Here is a 21,688-nt window from a genome sequence, read left to right as displayed (position 1 = left end):
TAGCGTTAAAACGAAATTACTGATTATATCGAATCGATTAAAGAAAATAAAGTAATAGTCGCTTATTCCGAGTATATCGCCTATAGCGATGTATACTTCTACTCTCGAGAGTAGAGCGTAAAGTGTACGGCGTACCTTCGGTACCGAAGAGAATATAACGGAACATTTTCCGTTAAGTAACTTCGAAAGATTAGGGAGTAGAAGAAGTAGCTATCCTCTAAGTCCCGGCTTAAGCGTCGCGAGATCGCTCAGCTTCGAAAAACCCTAATGGAGGCCCGGCGGTCCCTAGCCGAATTAGAGGCCGATCTCGTTAGTATTAAAGAGGAGGATTCCGAGCTATAGGAATCGATTACGAAGTTAGATAAGCTTTCTAATAATATATTAAAAAGAGAAATATAAGCGCTAGGCGCTTTCGATAAAGTTTCTTCCGGCGAGGAGGTAGCTTTAGTTAAGTCTAAGTTTATTTAGTAAGACGTCCTAGAATCGAACTTAATAGACTAGAGTATAGTATTAAACCTTAATAATACTAGTTTTACTAACGCTCGGGAGAGTTTATAATCTAATAGTAGTAACGTTCTTTTTTCGGGTTCTCTAGTAGTATTTTTTCTTTAATTTAAGAGGTATATCTTCGCTATCTTCCTAGGTATTCTCTTTACTTCCGTATCTTAACTATTTAACTAGATATATATCTTATCCTCCGGTAGATTAATCGGCGGGATAGAAGTCTACGAGTTCTTCTATCTCGTATAGTAGTTCGCCGGTTTCTTAGTCGATATCTACGGGTTCTAGTTTAGCGTTTAGATTATTATATAGTTCTAATAGAGATTTATAGAAAGTAGAGTGTATTCCTAACGTTTTCGGTAGGTCTAGTTTAAAAGTTACTAGTTCTAGTTTTCGTTTAATGCGATATAGTCCGATCTTAATATAATCTAGTTTATCGCTTAGTCTTTTTATTTTAATGTTTTTCCGTCGTATATAGACTATCCCTCCTTCTTTAAGGTCTAGTCCCTTAGATCTTTTCTTATTTTCTCTTAATGTTATTTTTTCTACGATTTTCTATAACTCCTTCTACATCATCTCGTATAATTATTTCATCTATTCTAGTTATATTCTTACTTTTTCTAATATCTTTTTCTTTTCTTCTAGTTTTCTAAATATATCTAGATAGTATCCGTAATTTACGAAATATAATAAGATCCTTATAACGGCTTTACTATTATTAAAAGCTATTTATACTATTAATAATAGCTATACTTAATTATTCTATTTATAATTAACGTAGTACCGTAAGTATTATTCTACTATCTAATTTATTCTTTCCGTTTATTTATCCGTCTATAAGTAATATACTATTAAAAGTTTTAGCTTTATCCCTAGCTAGTCGTTTAACGATTACTAAAACTATAATGTAAATAGTTTATCTCTATCTAAGATAACTTCTTCTAGTATTCCGTATTCGATAAAGACCGTTCGTATAAATATATATACGAGATCTTTTACCGTAGCTTTCTCCGTAAATAGTATTATATAGGCGTATTTCGTTAGCTTATCGACTACTACTATAATGCTATCGTATTCCTTACCTATAAGAGGCTCTCGGAATATCGGTAGCTTTATAATAAAGTCGACTAAAATTAAGCTCTATAGTCTATTTAGTATCTACGGCGTTATTAGGAGCCCGTATAGCTTATACCTATCTTTCTTTACCTTTTTATAGGTATCGTATTAGTCTACGTATTCTTCGACATCTTTTCGAAGGCCTTTTTAATTAAAGTCTCGCGTAATTAGTTTAATTATTTTTACGATTCTAGGGTATCCTATAATTTAACTATTATATCTTTCTCTTAATACTTCTTATTTTTATTCCTTTATAAGCTCGATATCTATAACTACGAGCGTTACGTATCCTCCGTACTATAGTAAGTCTCCGTTACTCCTAAGTAGGGTATCTAGTTTCGGTTATACTATTCCTATATAGTCTAGTCGTTAGCTTAGAGCGTTAGCTCGACCGTTTTCTATTCCCTTAATATAGTATATCCTAAAATCGTATCGCGTAAGCGTCTCTACTTAGCGAACTTATCGTCTATTTAGTTCCTTAGTTATAGTCTAGTATATAAGGTTCTTATAATCCGTATATATTTAAACTAGATATTTACCTCCTTTTAAGTAAACTCTCTACTATCGTAATGCTTCGACGATTACTAATAACTTCTTATTATAAATATCGTAGTTCGACTCTAGTTAGGTTATGCGTCTCGAGTAGTAAGCTATAGGTCGTAATCGGCCTTAGTCGTCCTTCTACGTAAGGTAGGCCCCTATAGCTTTATTAGATGCGTCTATCTCTAGTATCGCTTCCTTTTCCGGGTTAAAGAGTATAAGTATAGGAGTAGAGGTTATCCGTCCCTTTAGCTCGTTAAAGGCTGTCTCGTACTTCTCGTTCTATTAGAATTCTTATTCTTTCCTTATTAAATTAGTTAGAGATATCGTAATTTTTAAAAATCCTTCGATAAACCTTCTATAGTAATTAATAAGTCCTAGAAATATCTATACTTCCTTAACGGTCTTCGGCGTAGGCTATTCTTAGATAGCTTTTACCTTATCTAGATTTAGCGTAAGTTCTTCTATCGATATAATATAGCCTAGGAATGCTATCGTATAGATATAGAATTAGCATTTACTTAACTTAATAAGTAAATCCTTTTCCTTTAGTACTTATAATACCTTCCGTACGTATTATACGTATTCTTCTTTCGTTTTAGAAAAGATAAGGATGTTATCGAGATACGTAACGATAAACTCGTCTAGGTATTCCCTTAACGTATTATTAATAAGTACCTAGAATATAGTAGGGGCGTTAGTTAGTCTAAAGGGCATTACCTAATACTTAAATAACCTCTATCTAGTTTTAAACGCTATTTTCTACTCTTCCCCTTCCTTTATTCGTATACGGTAGTAGGCGTCTCTAACATCGATTACTATAAACCATTTTACTTCTAGTAGTTAATCCTATAGTTCGTCGATCCTAAGTATTAGATAGCGGTTCTTTTTAGTGATTACATTAAGTTTCTTATAATCTATATAAGGTCGTAATCCTCCGTCCTTCTTATTCGCGAAGATAACTCCGTATAATATCGGCGATTCCGACGGTTATATAAACTTCTTCGCTAGATACTTCTCGATATAGTCTTTAAGAAAGTCTTCTTCCTTTTTAGACATTAGGATTAGTCCTCTATAGTATATTAATATTTTTCCTTCCTCGAATAGGATTTTATAGTCCTATAGTTAATGTTTCGGTAAGGCTACCTCGCCTTATCTTTCTTTCGTAAGGATCTCGAAGTCTTTATATTCCGCTAGGAGCTCTTCTATAATAGTACTAACTAGTATTCTCTCTATCGGTCGTACTAGGATAGTTCTTTCTAGAGCCTTTAAGGATGATCGGTCCCCCCTTTTTACGGTACTACTTTCCGCGAATGTAATTATCTTCGTCCTCTAGTTAATTATTAGGTTATTCTTTTAAAGTTAGTTCATTCCTAAAATTACGTCGTACCTTAGAATCGATGTAATGTCTAAAGTAATTCTCTCTTAGTATTACTCGATCGTTAATAGGATTTCTTTTAATTCTATTATAATCCATTATAATAGCCGTTTATCTACTATTCTTAATAAGTATAGAAGTAGTTTTCTTACCTTATAGTTTCTTACTCTTTCTACTATACCCGTACTCGCGTAACTTTAATTAGCTCCTAAATCGATTATAATCTATACCTAGATTCCCGTAAGAGTTACCGTAAGGGCTACGTAGTCGTTCCCTAGTGTAGTTATCTCTCTTAATTCTAGAGGCTTTCTAATCTTTTAATTATTATTATAACTTCCTCGCCTCTTTAGGTCGTTACTTATAAGTTTTTTAGCTAATATATATATCTCTCGTAAATCCATTAATATATCTCTTATCGGCATTCTTCTATAGTATTAAAAATATCTACCTCTACTATTAGGATAATATTAAAGTCCGGGTCTACGTTATAGACGTACTAATGTTCTTCTTTCGTTAAATAATTATCCGGGTCTAAGTATATAAATTCTTTTATGATGAAGTCTTCGTTAATTCTATTATCTATAATATCTTCGACGATATATTACTAATTCGGGTAACCCTCCCCTTCGTCGCTATTAATAAACATTATGTAGATTTCTTTCTATTAGTAATGTAAGTATATCTCGTTTCTTTAAGGGCATTCTTACTCTTCGTAGATTACTTTCCCTTCGTATAGTAGTATAGCGTATACTTCCCTTAGTATTAGTATACCTAGATATCTCGGGTCTATATTATAATAGTATAGGTATAGGTTCTCTTTTTCTTTATACTCCTTATCGTAGTAGTAGAGTCTTCTATAATAGTAATATAGGTCTTCCCTCTCGTTAATGACCCTAATTCTACGTAGAGGTCCGACTTTCGTCGGGACTAGTTCCTCGATTACTCCTCTTTCTCTCTATAATACTTCTTATTATACCCGAGCTTTAGCGATTTTCTTTATCCTCCCTTCCGTAAGTCGGATCCTAATAGTGTCCGGTTAAGTTAGTTAATGTACGTAAGTATTTTCTTTTTCTAGACATTCTCGATCCTAATACTACGTTAGGTTAATTTTTCTAATCGTCGTTTAAGGTAATCCGAAGGGGCTATATATAACGTAGTTATATTCCCCGTTATATATACATCCTTCTTCGTATTCTCCTATTATTTAGTAGTTTATAGTAATGATAACTTCTACGTCGTCGGTATTCATCGTAATATATTATCGGTAATAGACGTCGTCGTATATAGTTAGTCTCTCCTTAGGTTCTTTAATATTAAACCTTCCGTCTCGGTAGTTATTATATAAACTATAGTTCGATCGGCACCCTATCGTAGAATCTTCAGCCTCGGCCTAATTCCCTATCCTTATACTCGCGGCTCTAATATACGCGATCCTCTTACATTCCTTATAACCTTAATAAATATATACTAAGGAGGCGTATCTTTCCCTCGGCTTCTCCTTAATCTCCGATGTCATTATATTAAGGCTTTATTATAATAGTAGTATAATCGGTACCGTAAATGCTTTATCTCCTTTACCCGCGTGCGTATATATCCCTAGAACGGTATATCCCGCGGTTTAGTAAATTTCGTACTAGACTATTATCGGTACCCTTACCGGTTATTCGAGGTCTATAACTAGGTATTTATATGCGATTTCCGTCCTATAGTTATCTTCGTACTAGTAGTTAAGTAGTTTCTAGTATAGGGTGCTAAGTACTATCTATTTTTCGTTATGTTTAATTACGATAAACATAGTTTACTCGTTTAGTCCTAGTATACGTATCATCTAGAACTCGTTATTATTCGTCTCGATCTCTTTAATGATGAAAGCTTCCTAGCGCTTTAGTCCCATCTTTCTACTTTATCGCCCCCTTCGTAACTTTTTCGGGAACCATCTACTACCTTCCTTATCGGAGTAGTAGGTAGGATAGTCGTCCTTATAATAGACTATCTAGAATAGTACTGAGTATTATTCGTTCTTTTCTCATTCTTCTAAGGTAGCTTCTTCCTTAGGTTTAGTTCCTAATCTACCTATCTCCCCTAGAGATACTATACCTAGGTAGTCCTTCTATACTCCTTTACCTTAGTCGTAGGCTACTATCTAGGTCCTCTATGAAGTATCGGCCTTTATTTCTTTATAACCGGCTATACCGTCGTCCATCATATGTAGCGTTAGACCGTTCTTATAGTTTCTCGTACGGTATCCGGATTTCCCGCATTTATAGTATAGGTCGTTCTTCTTACGTTTCTCTCGTTCCGACTTAGATAGCCCTTAGTTTCCCTTCTTCTTAGTATTAGCCTTCTATAAAGTTAAACTTCCTCGTTAGGCTATGTCTAGGTCTATCGGGTCCCTATATTATTAGCGGCTTCTATAAGTTATTCCCCCTCTATAAGCACCTCTTCTTTCTATCTATCTCTTATAGAGTTAGTTATCGATCTCGATAGAAGCCTTAATAAGTAGTTTATACTCGTTAAGACGATCGACTCTCATCCTATCTTTAACCGAATCCTTTAGTCCTTAGTAGTAGACTAAGGCGAAAGCTTTATCTTCCTAATCTAGCTTTAAAGCGTATCGTTAGAATATAGCGAAGTATTTAATAGCTAATCTAGTTTATTTAAGTTAATGGATCCGTTAGGCTACTGACTATTCTTCTCCTAGTATTCCGAAGATCTATTTAATACGTTCCTTATATACAGCGAAATTTCCGAAAATTAAGTTAGTTTCCTCATTACGCTACCTTAGGGCTATACCTAAGTAGTCGTTCATTAAAGGTTTAAATTATTCGAAAGCGGATCTACGAAGTTAAAGTCCTACGAATAGTACTTTTTCCGCGGCGGTACTATACTTAGTGCGCTATAAGGTAAATATAGCCTTAAGTTAGATTAAGTACATACCTAGTTTATTTCGTTCTCTATAGAAGTATTCGACTTTAAGGTCGTCTTTTATCTTTACTACTTTTATGATACTAACCGATACTGTATTAATACTAGTAGTTAACGGGTTAGGCTATTAGGTGAGCCTTAATTTAGGTAACTTAAGGTTAGAACTACTAGACATCGTTATCGATATCATTAACTATCTAAGAAGATAGTTAAAATATTACGAGGTACTTTATACGTAAGGTATCCTTAGTAAACTCGAGGTAGTTTACTTAGTAATATAGTAGTAGGCGATGTAGTAGAGACGAAACTAAGAGTATAGTGTACGGTACTATACGTAAAGTACTTTAATCGAGAGGAACTCGATTATTTATAAACGAGGTTAACTACGCTTCCTAAAGAAGCGGACCTAGCTAGCTATATACCCTAAGTAGGTTTCCTATCTAGGTAAGTCTAGGCATTATAGTATTATAGCTATTACATCTCCTTAGCGTATAATAGTGTTTTATCTATAATAATATATTTCCCTTTTTAGTCATTACGTATCTTAGGTTAGCCTTACTAACGAGGCTACCCTATATCTCGCTTGACCTTCCCTACCCCGCGTTCCTAGGTGGTCGTGTAAAGGTCGGTTCGTAACATTATAGTAACCCCTATCCTAAGGTTCTATAAGGAGTACTATACATTACTTCATACCGTCAGTACTAACCTAGAGAACCTTCAGCGTAAGAAGGGACGGGATAAGCCCCGTACGACGAGGAACTCGTCGGTATCGGTCGAGGTAGCCCCGGCGGAGGATATAATGGAATAGGAACTATCGGACGCTACTACCGCCGCTATCGTACGTATATAGCGTACTTAATAAGTCTTAAAGGAGATATTAGATAAGCGAAAGGAAGCGGGACGCTATCTTTAATGCGGATTAGGAGAACACTTCGTACGATAATACTCCCTCCTCCTAGCGATACGTCCTCGAGCCGGACGAATAGTAGCTACGGCTATTACAGCGGAAGAAGGGGAAGAGGATCTAAAAAACGAGTAGCTCCTAGTAAGAACCGCTATTAGGAGCGTACGGAGATCTAGGAAGCCTAGCGAGGGTTCCGAAGTTCGATGGATAAGCTACCTTTCTTAGTGCCTTTAATAGTAAATAGAGAGTATTCTATAAATATACTTACGGATACTAGTTACTTATCGTACGGCCTTATTAACTCTCGCTTTACCTCCCTATAGAACCTCTAGCGTATATAGATTTCCCCTCGACCTATTATAGGATTTAATGAATCGATAAACTCATCGATCTCCGAAGTAGCTAAACTAGAGATCGATATTAACGGATATAAGGAAACCGCCTTCCTATATATCGTCCCGAGCCTTACCTCGTACGATATTATACTCGGGATTCCTTAGATGAAACGGAACGACGTACGACTTTACCCGAAGGAGTCCTACTTATATCTAGAACTATAGAGATTACGTATATAGAACGAATATAAGGCGACCCCCCGGAAGGCTAACTATAGCCTAGTAAGCGCGGCGGCTTTCTCCTTACTTACGTAACGATAACGGAAGTAGAAGAGTATATAAGTACTCGCCGCTAGTATAGCTGACATCGATAAAGCCCTAGTAGTTAAGAAGATAACTAACCCCCGTACGAAACTACCGGAACACTTATATCCCTTCCTCGACGTTTTTAATAGGACTATAGCGGATAAACTTCCGCTACTTCGAGGAAAGGGGGTAGACTATACGATCGACCTCGTACGGGATAACGGAGAGGCTCCTAAAGTACCTTAGGGCCCGTTATATAGTATATTAAGGGAAGAGCTACTCGTACTACGAAAAACGCTTATAAAGTTACTCGATAAAGGATTCATTCGAGTAAGTAACTCACCCGCGGTAGCGTTAGTCCTCTTCGTACGGAAACTAGAAGGAGGCCTACGGTTTTACGTAGACTACCGCGGCCTAAATAAGATTACGAGGAAGGATCGTTACCCTCTACCGCTAATATACGAGACGCTACGGAATATCGGACGGGTAAAGTAGTATACGAAGCTTAATGTTATCGCGGCGTTCTACTAGATTCGCATCGCGAAGGGAGACGAATGGAAAACGGCATTCCGTACGCGATACGGACTATACGAATAGCTCGTTATACCCTTTAGATTAGCGAATGCCCCTAGTACGTTCTAGAAGTACATTAATTAGGTACTACGCGATTACCTCGACGTCTTCTACTCGGCCTACATCGACGATATCTTAATCTACTTATATAGATCGCTTACGTAGTATCGAGAGTACGTACGAAAGGTCCTACAGCGATTACGCGAAGCGGGACTGAGAATTAATATCGATAAATGCGAATTCGAGGTTAAATCGACGAAATACCTTAGATTCATTATTAAAGTAAAGAAAGGCGTACGAATAGATCTAGAGAAGGTAAAGGCGATCCTTAACTAGGAAGCCCCTAAAATAGTGAAAGGAGTATAGAGCTTTATCGAGTTTACGAACTTCTATAGGAAGTTCATACGAGACTTCTCCGAGATCGTACGCTCTATTATAACTCTTGTACGAAAGGATATAACGTTCTAATGGTCAGCGGAGGTAGACTAAGTCTTCGTACGGCTAAAGAAGATGTTTACGACGGCCCCGATCTTAATCCTTTTTAACTATAAGAGAGAAACTATCCTAGAAGTCGACGCGTCGAAATAGTATATCGGAGGAACGCTCTTTTAAGTTAACGACGAAGGAGTCGTACGCCCCTGCGCGTTCTTCTTAAAGAAGAACTACCTAGCTGAATGTAACTACGAGATTTACGATAAGGAAATGCTCGCTATTATACGATACCTAGAGGAATGGGACGCCGAACTATAAAGCGTCGAGAAATTCGAGATCCGGTCTAACTATAAGAACCTTAAATACTTCATGACCGTACGAAAACTAATTAAGAGATAAATACGTTAGTCCCTTATCCTATCGAGGTATAACTTTATAATTACGTACGTCCCCGGGAAGTAGAATATTTAAGTAGATACCCTCTCTTAAAGAGAGTAGGATATACCTCGGGACTAAGAGGACGAGAGACTTTAATATCGTACGACCCGCCTTATTATACCTAAGATACTAGACGGGCGGAGATCTTAGGCGCTATAGGTAAATGTTACATTAACGGAAGAACTATCGATCGAGGAATAATAGAGAATAGCTTAACGGGACGACGAGACCTACTAGGAGGCTACTAAGTCTATACGAAGAGGAGCCCGTACGTTCCCCTCCGGCCTAGGCCTAAAGGTATCGATCTTAGAATGCTCCCTTAATGAGGAAGGGCAGCTACTATTCCGAGGTCGGCGCTGGGTGCCTAAATTAGAGGCTCTCCGTACGGCGATCATCTAATAGGTCTACGACTTAATAATTATAGGCTATCCTAGCCGGGAAGGTACGGTAGTAATAATAGTAAGATAGTTCTTCTAGCTAAATATACTATAAGACATTCGAAGGTTCGTACGGAACTACGATGTATACGGACGAATAAAGGCCTAGAAGGAACGAAAGTAGGAATTCCTTAAGCCTCTCCTGATCCCCGAGCGACTATAGAGAGAGGTATTAGTTAATTTCATTATAGAACTCCTAGAGAGCTAGAGCTGTACGAACCTCATGATTATTATAGACCGACTAGGAAAAGGAGTCTTACTGGAACCATTACGTACGATCGACTTAAGGGACGTGGCGAGGATCTTTCTACGGACATTCTATCGTCAATACGGACTACTATCAGCTATTATCTTAGATCGTAGCCCTTAGTTCGTGAGTGCACTATAGAAGAGGGTCTATCAACTCCTAAATATCGTATAACGACTATCGACGGCCTACCACCCGGAGATAGACGGCTCTACTAAGCGAATGAATTAAACGGTTAAAACGTACCTTCGTACGTTCGTAAATGGAAAATAGGACGATTAGGCGGAACTCCTACCTATAGTAGAACTAGCTATTAATAATCGCGACGTATACTCGATAGAAGTAAGCCCCTTCTTCCTCCTATACGGATACTACGTCGAACCGCTTCAGCTATAGGAGCCCCTCCGTACGACGGAGACTCCTCGAGGGCCTATATAATACGCAGACCTTATCGTATAACGACTCCGAGAAGCGAGGAACTAGGCGTAATCTTTAATGGCTATCGCGTAATAAGAATAAGAAGAGAGAACGAACCGATCACGACAGTAAGCGCCGTAGTTCCGAGTCGACGATAAGGTATAGCTGAACTTAAGGAACGTTCGGACGACGCGTACGAGTAAGAAACTAGACTAGAAAAACGCGAAGTATACCGTTACAGAGGTAATAGGTTCTTACAGCTACCGTCTAAATACCCCATCGGGTATTTATAATGTCTTCTACTTAGACCTCCTCCGTACGGCATTAATAGACCCTCTTAACTCGTAAAGAGCGGACGATAGTCAGCCTACGCCCGTAATAGTTAGAAACGACGAAGAATACGAAGTAGAAGCGATCCTAAAGGATAGGGTCGTACGAAGAGGGAGAGGTTCTCGGTAGTAATACCTAGTGAAATAGACTAGGTACGCCGAGCTAACATAAGAACTAGCCGATACACTATAAGACTCCGCTACGTTAGATGCATACGAGGCCCTCCAGGCTAGTGCCGAAGGAGAAGGGGGGGGTATTATGATGGGTTAAACCCAGAAGGAGGCTCGGTTCTGACGAACTAGCGCTAAGACTAACGCCACCTCCTGATTAGACGAGGCATAAGGGATACTAAATCCTAGTAAACTGAGACACCATACGTAAGGGAAGGTAAGGAAGAGAGATAAAGGTAAGGGAAACGTAAGGCGTGTACGAAAGAGGAAGGATAAGGGAGAAAGGGGAAGACATTAAGTATCCCTTACGGAAGAGCGTACGATATAAGGAGAGAAGGAGGGGATATTATTCCTCCTTCTCTCTCCTCAGATTTATCCTCCTTATTACTAGGTTAGCTAGCTAGTTGCAGAACTCTTTCCAAACCCTCATAGAGGACGCGAAAATACTATTAATTATATACGTATTTAAGATATAGAGATATTACCTTAAATCGCCTACGAAAAGTACGATAGTCCTTATTAATTATAAGGCGCTTTAATACTTTATAATTATTAAGGTCCTAAATCGACGGTAAATACGTTAAGTAGAGGTCCTAACGGTATACGACTTCTTAATTTAATAAAGGCGCGGAAAGGATAACTTCGCGGATAGACTCTCCCGCCGTCTTAATTATATAATAGAAGAAGAATAACCCGTAGTTAACGCTCTCGCGGAGCTACTATAACTACGTATACCCCTCGTAAAGGATACGTCTAAGAGTCGTATAAGACGCGGCGGTAAAGTTATCGTTAGTATTCTTACTTAAGCGGAGGCTTAAAGATAATTAAGTCCTAAGGAGAGTATATATAATATTATAATATTACTTACTCTCGAGGTAGAGGAAAGGGTAAACTTAAGCGAGTAAGAGATAGTTAATCTACGGACGCGTAAGAAAGCGCTTACGGACCGTATAAAAGAACTATAATTACTTAATAAATAATATTAAGACGCTCCGTAGAAACGAAAGTTAAATAGATATATTAAGAAGGGCGAGTTCTCTAGTACTTAAAGTATTAATAAGGATAAGTTAGCGCGTCGCGGGGGCTACGTATATATACCGTACGATCCTATAACTTAAAGAGAAATCCTCTAGATTAACTACGATAATCCGTAGTAGAGCGGGTATTTTAGCGAGTACCGGACGGTAGCGAGCCTTATACGATACTACTAATAGTTATATATACATCGCGATATATAAGAGTATATTAAGATATATAACGTATATTAACGAATAAAAGTATTAAGGTAGAAGCCGTACGGGAAGCTCTAATCATTACCTATACCTAAGGGTCCTTAATAAGATATTTTAATAGACTTTATTATAGACTTACCGCCTTCGTTACGTAACGAGATCGCCTATAATTTAATACTAGTTATCGTTAATAAATACTTAAAAATAGTAATCTTTATACCTTATATAAGTACTATTAACGCTTAAGATCTAGACTAAATAGTTCTAGAAAAGATAGTAGCGAAGTATAGCGCGCTTAAGTTAATAGTTAGCGATAGAGGGTCTCTATTTACGTTAACGTAGTTTAGAACCCTATATAACTACCTTATAACTCGCCGCCTATTCTTTATTACCTTCTATCCGTAGACTAACGATTAGACGGAGTATATAAACTAGATACTAGAAGTATACCTACGTTACTATATAAACTATAAGTTAATTAATTAGGCTACGCTACTTATAAGCGTAGAGTACGCGATAAACGCGGCTTATAATGTAACTACTAGTAAGACTCCGTTCTCTTAAGTACTAACGTTTAAGCTAGATATATATCTTAATATATAGGAAGTAATATCTTAAAATAAGCTCGCGCGAGACTAGATTAACTAACTTACGGACTTCTTACTATAAGCTAGCGAGGCGTATAATATAATTAAGCGATAAATAATAAAAATAATTAAGTATTATAATAAGAAACGAACGGAGATATTCTTTAATATTAAGAATAAAGTTATAGTCTTCTTAAAGAATATTTATATACTACGCGTAAGTAGAAAGCTTACGGATTAGAATATTAAACTCTTTATAGTCTTAGAATGTATTAGAAGAAATATCTATAGATTAGACTTACTTAATAAGTATAGTTAATTATATTATATATTCTACGTATCCTTACTATATACGTATCGTAGGCGGTCTAGGAGAGAAACCCCTAAGTTAATTAATATCGACGACGAGGAGAAATAGGAAGTCGAGTAAATTCTCGTTATAAGAGAACGATAAGGAAGACTAGAGTACTATATCTAATAAAAGGAATTTAACGAGGCCTATAATAGTTAAGAGCTTAAGAAGTACCTACGGAACGTATAGAGAAAGCTAGATAAATTTTATCGGAAATAGGTATAAGAGTAGAGAATAAATTATTATTCTTAATAATTAAGACTATAGCGACTTATATACGAATCTCTTACGCCTCGTATAAGTAAGGTAAAAAATACGTATACGAACTAATAAATAATTAACTTACGCTTTAACGCTTAAAGGCGAATCTACTACGGTACGAAACTCCGATTTCCCTAAGGGAGCTTAAGTCGAAGCGTACGCGGAACGTACGCGACTTAAGGGTAATGTCTCTCTAATACCCGACTAACTACCCGTAGGGAGCTTACTCCGTATCGGAGCCCGAATCCTCGTTAAGCTATACTTAAGTCTCTAAGTTATTCTAAAATTATTAGTACGCGAATAGAGTATAGGAAGCGTACGGTACGTACTACCTCCCGGTAGGAGTTAACCGCGGCCCGTACGGCGTCGATAAGGTAGGTTAAAAGAGGTTTAAGCTAGCCGCCGCTAATATTCTTAGTACCCGTACTAGAACTACGGGCGGAACGTATACGGTCTCTAATAGTAAGACTACCCGCTAACTTACGAGCTACGTCGGTCTCGACGAGCCGTAGCTCGACGTCGATAACGTTAGCCTCGCGCTAGATAACGACTACGGCGGGCGCGCTATCCTCGCCCCTCGCGTAAGCGAGATTAGCGGCCTATAGGCTATTCGTACGCGAGATAAGTAAAGGAGGAATCTAAAATTATTAGCCTACGGAACGTATATAGACCGTATAGGACTTATCGGTACGTAGCTTAAGTAGCTACTGCGCTTACTCTTACTATAATAAGAGTAGTTAGTAGAACGATAACCCGTCTCGATTATAAAAATATACTCGATCTCCTACCTCGCCGTATCGTCTACGGCCCGTAGGCGGCGTAGGTAGCGATAGTAGTAGGAGCTCTTAGCCTTCGTTATCTTAGTCCGCTTAGAGGGAGAGGGGGTAGAAGGCGTATCGTTAGGGACTACATTATAAGTTAATAGCGAACTATATATAAATTATATAACTTACGGAGGCGCTATAGAGGACGGTTATCTCTAGGATCCTTAGCCTTACTATCGGTAGCGACTAGAGTAGCGGGGCGATCAGCGATAGAAGTAGTAGGGGTAGCGACGGCGGTAGATACTATAGCGGTTAGTACGCGGACCGTAATAGTTACCGTAGTATATACTATTAGAGGAGTAAGAGAAGAGCTTAAATTATAGAGATTACGATATAAATATTAGCCGTAGCCTCCTTATATACGAATCCGTCGAGGATCGCTAGAACTTACTCTAATAGGAGGGTACGAGAGTAGAGAGCTTTATTAATTATTAGTATATACGTTTCGTATATAGAACGAAGGCGAAAAGTACTTATATAGTAGTTATTATTATAGTTATTATAGATAAGAAGGAAGAAGGAAGAGAAAACGAAAACGAAGGAAAATAATAATAAAGGGCTACTAGTACGATATAACGGTAAGGTCTACTAAACTTATATTAATAATAGTCGAGTACGACTTATACGCTATACGTATGTAGCTACCCCTTTAATAGTACGGAGATACGAACGGTATAAGGCCTACCTATAGGATACCCTTAGGGGTATAAGTACGCCGCCTAGGGATAGGCCTACTACTATAAGAATTAATTAATCTACATTTACGGAGCGTAAATAAAGGATGCGACTACGAGGTTAAATAGTTACGGACCGTATACGACTCTTAAGATACTATAAAAATTATATAAGTATGCGAGACGCCTACGGTACGCGGGAGGAGGATCCCTAGAAACTTCTTAAGGACGAGAAGCTTAAGGAGGAGGATAATTATTACGAACCGCTAAGTATAACCTATACGTAATAACCCCTTATTATTTAAGTACCGTATACTTACCGCCTAGGGGAAGCTTCCTTCCCTTATACTTTAAGTTTTAGTTAAGATATACTATTAAGGAATACCTATATCTATCTATACCTATCGCTACCCTCTGCCTATCTCCATAGGCCGTTCCTGACATTAGTACAGGCCTCGTCGACTGGATCATCGGATAGAACCCAGTCGCTGTGACTGTATATGGTTATGTCTCCTAAGCTGGGTCGGTGGGACGAGCAGAGTGATAAAATCCCTTCGTCAGGGTAGAGAGCTGGACCCATGACTACCTGCACCTCCTCCGTCCCCTAACTACTACTACCCATGCTCCCTTAATCTTGCGGATGCCCATTTTTCGCTGTTGAATGATCTACCACTGCCACTTTATATTTCTATTGAGCATGAGGTAGAGGATTACGCCCGCCTAGCTTGCCCCGTGGCGATGGCTGACGACGAGCTAGATGGAGTGGGAGAGATCGCTGATGGCGTCTAGGAGGGGTAAGCGTCGTCTCCATTTCCCACCCTTTTGATGATGGTGAGCTCACTTAATGATGTAGAGGAGACGCCATAGAGTCAATTTCAAGACCTACGCTACGCAGTAGGTGCAAATAGATGGGATTGCTGTATGTTGTATTACCTATCTGTAGTTCCTATAGATAGCGACTTAACGCTTAGAGAAGGAGGAAGGTGTCACGGCCTGCGCGCCTCAGATAGTGGGGTACCCCGCATAAGGCTAGGTTCCCTACACGAGGCTGAGCGCGTATAACCTTATCTTTCGCGCTATCACCGTAACTACTAGTTAGATTCCTTCGTCTTAGAATTCATGTTATAATTATACCCTTAATAGCGATCACGTTCCTATTGTTAGTTACGCCGTGATAGAAGGACTAATTCCCACCTGAGTTAGGTAGGAAGGGGCTCTTGTAACTAGGCTTTAATATAGGTCAGGTCAACCCACTCTAGGTCGATTCAGGTTAGGTTGTTAGGTCGGGTCGGGTGGCGAGGTTAATTAGCCTAGTAGCCCTGTAGGTCGGGCTAGTTAACTACTGACCGAGCCCGAAAACCTAGTGTCCGATCTAAAGTTTAATATACCTTCCTAATTAGGAAGGTAGACCTTTAAAAAAGGCTAGAGTTACAGAGTAACGATAACATTAAATTCGACCTCGTCATCGCCCCTAGTGCGGGGTATAGTGGGGTATAGATTAGACCCGACCCGACCCGCCGTGGAGCCGGTGGCCTAGTATTTAGGTTAGGTCGCGGGGTTAAATATCCTAGAAACCTAATTAAGTCGAGCTAATTAACCCTTAAGCCTGACCCGACCCGACCCATGTTAAAGCCTACTTATAAATTCCCCTCTAAACTGTCATGTGGAGTAAGTATAAGGTGGTATAGTATAGACTCGCGTTCGCCTGACAGCCTTATACTCTCAGCCTTATTCCCTCAGCCTTGTGCTCTCAGCCTTATGATCTTAGCTTTGTATTCTAAGCCTTATGTACAATGCCTCTTTGTCATTTGCATACTTATCTGGTCTTGCCTACACTTCTCTCCTAGATTGGGTGGGGAGTGTATGGCTCCTTAGGCGATTGTCTGTGACAGTCAATGCCGGAGGCGTACAACACCGTGCTGTGCCTCTCCCAGAGCGTGGTCATAGACGACCCTGATGTGAGGGGATGCGTTGTCGACGTGGCTGGCATGGCACTTCTGGATAGTGGAGACTGGGAAATCCACGTCCTACCAAGTAATATCTCTGCCCGGGCAGGCTACCTTCTAAAGCGTTATCCTGGCTCGACGCTCAACACGCATCATGACCCTCAGGTGCCTCTCCCAGAGGTCATGGCATATTTTGGACCCCGCAGGGCCTCGGAGTTGCACACCATTTAGAAATTCAGGGGTGGTCCGCACTAGAAAATCCAATGCCAGTGCTTGAGCGAGCGGGTCATGCTGGCCCATCTGGCGCGGACCAACGTTATTGGGTAGAGGTGGCCTACGGGTAAGTAGAATCAGCGCCATAGCTCTGGAGATAGTGCATTTCTCGACCTTACTAGTATCGCGGCGCAACCTACGACAGGAACGTGATCGCTGTCAAGGGTGCAATTATGACATGAATTCTGAGACGAAGGAATCTAACTAGTGGTTGTGGCGATGGTACGAAAGATAAGGTTATGCGCGCTCAGCTTCGTGTGGGGAATCCAGCCTTATGCGGGGTACCCCACTCCCTGAGGCGCGCAGGCCGTGACATTGTGGTTCTGAGACTACACGAGCCTTCCCTCAAGGGTCGCCTGCGTCAAGAGCTTCCCATTGCTGCCGGGTTTCACCAAAGGACTCACGCCCGCACTAGGCGCACTAGCGCTATCGCCTAACCCTATGGAGTGCAGGCGGCGGTACTGGAACCTTACTTAGGGTGGCACGGGCGGTCAGTTGGGGAGGCCCCAGTGTTGGTGGACACGAACGGTCTGGAAGTGGTTCGTCGGCTTCGGAAGGTTCTCCCGCTCTGGCTTCCTAGGTCATGCTGGCAGTCGCCATAACGAACGCTACAAACTCAACATCAGTCTCTGCCTGAGGGCTTGGGGTGCCCGGAATGACACCGCCAGCGCCTAAGTTCCACTCGCATGTGCCCGGGCGAGCCGCTGTTTAGTTGATCACTGACTGGGAGCGTGCGAGAAAGGCTAGAGACACGTCTGCAAGAGAACGTAGCCTTGAGATGCCCTCTCGAGGCCTCGCGTCCACCAGCGCACTCTGCCAGGGCCACCCCGTCGGCCAGCCCGTAGGTCTTTCCCAGTCTGGGTATTGATCTGGGTCGTACTTATTCTTCTCCAGAGTTGGGGAAGGCTGTGATGGTAGGAGGACGTCGGTGGTGAACTTGGAGTATGAGGGGAGCCCCGAGCTCCCAGCCTCGCCCGCACAACGGTGCGTTTATCTCCGTGTTGACTTGCCAAGGTGCGCTAATGCAAGAGGTGGTGCACGGACCACAAGAGAATCGTGGATGTCCGTTGTGGCCCGTGCACCTGGTCCGTGCACTAGCGCCCCTTGGCAAATTAACAACCCCTTCAGGACCATAATGACGGTGTGTGATAATATGTCCTTCGCTCTTGGCAGACTCCACTGACAGCCATTGTGGAGGGCGTCAGTTCTACGACTGGTTCTTTAAAGTGGTGTTTTCCCTTGATTCGCTTTGAGGTAAAGAACCTGGGCATCGTACATCTCGCACATGCATCAAATTCCGAATAACTTTGTCGAAAACACCGTTCGTTAGCTTCAGTAGGTCTAAGATTATGCTGTCACGGCCTGCGCGCCTCAGGTAGTGGGGTACCCCGCACAAGGCTGGATTCCCCACACGAGGCTCAGTGCGCACAACCTTATCTTTCGTACCATCGCCGCAACCACTAGTTAGATTCCTTCGTCTCAGAATTCATGTCATTATTACACCCTTGACAGCGATTACGTTCCTGTTGTAGGTTGCGCTGTGATACATGCGATGAAGATCTTGCCAAGCCGCGGTTGAGTCCTGGCAGGGCGCCCTCATTATTACTAGTCAGGGGGTGATTTCGGGGTAATTTCAAGGGTCCTGTAGTTCATCAGTTCAACAGGTCCATGACTTAGTTTTGTAAAGGATTTGTTAGCAGGGTTGTTCACAGATGGATTCAAGTCAGAGAACGATGAAATGAGGCTGTTGATGATCAATTTGATGTTGTTGTTGGTGTTGAAGGAAGTTGAGTTAGTTGAGTTGAAGAGTGGCGGCGACGAGGTGGTAAATGGAAAGTGAAATCGCTAGAATTAGGATCGGATTAACTAAGATCCGAAAGTCACGTTATCTGTCTTTTCATTAGCCAATCGATAAGCGCCGATAAGAGTAACCAATCAGAAGCGTGGCTGTTTGGTCAGTTTAGCCGGTAAAAACCAGCTCAGCTAAAGCTTCGCTGGATAATGGGACATCAAGAAGAGAGAACGAGCTTCGTGTATATCTCAGCCGCCTAGTGATAGCAGACCACACCTAGAACCCCAAGCTTAGGAGAGCAATACAGTAATCGGAATGGCGACGGAGCAGCCGAAGAAGCAGAAGAAGCCATCTCATCACGATAGTTCCTCTCTGATTCCTACGAAGGGACCTAAAGTAATCCACCACTTATGGGCGCCAGATGCCGTCCAGATGCCCACATCCCTGGAGTAGACCACTCCAGAATCTTTGGCGGTTCCCTTCTTCAGCCCTTCAGCGATCAACTAGTTCTGCGCCCTCGTCAAGAGTAGAAGGGGGTGCTGCACTAGTTTCAGCATCAGTGCCAGCCGTGTTCTTGACAACCGCATCATACACTGTCTCGTGGGACTCAAAGCTCGGAGTGTGTCGGAAACTTCCAGTGTTTCATCACCAGACTCTACTACGTTTCACTCTCTCAGGCGGATGAGGAAGTAAGAGGTGGTGCGTTGAGGTTGAGTTTAGCTTTTCTTGTGAAGATCTTGGCTAACATTAAATGAAATGTGACGGAATATCATCGACATCTCAGCTGGGGAAGGGGGTGGTCAGTGGAGACGCATCTATGGGAACAAAATGTCAGGAACACCCACGTGATACTGGACACTCGGCTCAGGCCACCAACTAAGGAGTTAGGCCGCCAGCTAAGCAGCTGGCTTACCGCATGTATATAGTAAGAGGGGTCATACCTGTCAACCTTAAAGCCTCTTCAAGCGTTGACATCTCTATCTATAGGCTGGTTATCTATCACTATTGATCCTATAGTACACACATTCACCTTCCAGTTAGTTAACTAGTCTGATACAAAAGAAAGCGATCGTGAAATAGCCACGGTCGACGCTGGACCTATTACGGCGCAGCCTTAAACAGGAGAGATCGCTATTAAGGATGTAATTATGATATGAATTCTAAGACGAAGGAATCTAACTAGTAGTTACGGCGATAGCGCGAAAGATTAAGTTATACGCGCTCAGCCTCGTGTAGGGAATCCAGCCTTATACGGGGTACCCCAGACCTGAGGCGCGCAGGCCGTGACAGAACTAAGTTTCTTCGGAATGCGCCCAGGCATGGGATGAATCAGGCATCAGTCTCCCACGGATCGTCCCAGCAAGTGACCGCTGGAAAGGTTCTCCTCTTCCTGTCCGTCAGCGATATAAACAGGTATTGGAGGAGGCTAGATCAAGACGCGAGAGCAAAAACTCGGGATATGACGCCGCATTAGCCAACAACGACCAGGCGTCGGCCACCTGTGCCACCATAGTCTACGCAGATATTTCTGTACCGTCCGGCTTCCTTCACAACATCAAAGTGAAACTCACCCGTCGCAGTGGATGATAATCCCGAAAAGCGTACCCAGGGAGCACCGTCCCATCACGAAGTACGAAGAATTCTGTAATCTCACATCCACCGGGAGTGTCTCACGGTGTTAGGAGAGCGCAAGAAAGTAGTCATCCTGTGGCCCGGTGATGGTGGGAATGTACACCTCCTCGTTGAGGCGGAAAAGAAGTGAGATGCCTTCCGCATTCTGGTCCCTAGATTGAGAGGTGGCCTCCTGACAATGGTCAGTGAGAAGGATGCTCTCTTCATGCCTACGGGAACAATTCACGCCACTATCACCCTGTATTTTAATTGATGTTGATAGCAATTCGGTTGGAAGACGCTGATATTAAAACCGACGACTCTCGCTAAGATGGACAGCTCACACACCGTGACGTATTGTGTAGGAGTCAATAACTGTGGTCACTTCATCTCTACTCACCTCAACGAGTCTCAAGTCGACTTTCCAAGGAAGGGCTTCGTAGGTGGTCGGCGAGTAGAGTTCCGCGAGGGGATGCGCTACAGCCGCTATTTGATGTCCTCGGCTATAACTTGATAAATGTAGCGCTGTATGGATTCTGCACGCCTCAGACAATTTTATCTCCACTCATTCGACGAGTTCAGTATCAGGAATGCCTTACTGGAGATAGGCAGTACTCAGCGATAGATCGATTCCGTAGTTATAAGTATCCCTTAACGTATAGTAGTAAAAATAGACTGTGAGGAGTATATGAGGGTTTAGAAAGAGTTCTATAACTAGCTAGCTAACCTAGTAATAAGGAGGATAAATCTAAGGAGAGAGAAGGAGGAATAATGTCCTCTCCTTCTTTCCTTATATCGTACGCTCCTCCGTAAGGGATACTTAATGTCTTCCCCTTTCTCCCTTATCCTTCCTCTTCCGTATACGCCTTACGTTTCCCTTACCTTTTATCTCTCTTCCTTACCTTCCCTTACGTACGGTATCTTAGTTTACTAGGATTCGGTATCCCTTATACGGTACGCGCCTCGTCTAATTAGGAGATTACTTTTTACCTATATAATGTATAGGTAAATTTAGCTAATTAGGAGGTGACGTTAGTCCTATCGTTAGTCTTAGCGCTAGTTCGTTAGAACCGAGCCTCCTTCTAGG

The 21,688-nt window shown here is 41.2% G+C and overlaps 1 protein-coding gene across 1 annotated transcript; it reads left to right on the top strand.

Moving 5' to 3' along the window:
• Positions 1-267: 267 nt before the first annotated feature.
• AYO21_10704 (hypothetical protein) lies at positions 268-17,156 on the top strand (the record flags this gene model as incomplete). Its single annotated transcript, XM_022660614.1, has 3 exons — positions 268-309; positions 9,873-9,890; positions 16,872-17,156. 3 exons carry the CDS (start codon positions 268-270, stop codon positions 17,154-17,156), a joined length of 345 nt encoding a protein of 114 aa, XP_022507089.1.
• Between the last annotated feature and the right edge of the window lie 4,532 nt (positions 17,157-21,688).

This window comes from Fonsecaea monophora (genome assembly GCF_001642475.1).
Source record: "Fonsecaea monophora strain CBS 269.37 chromosome Unknown Scaff128, whole genome shotgun sequence".
NCBI classification, from domain to species: Eukaryota; Fungi; Ascomycota; class Eurotiomycetes; order Chaetothyriales; family Herpotrichiellaceae; genus Fonsecaea; species Fonsecaea monophora.
Note: the sequence above shows the minus strand (reverse complement) of the source record. Positions and strands in the feature narration are given on the sequence as shown.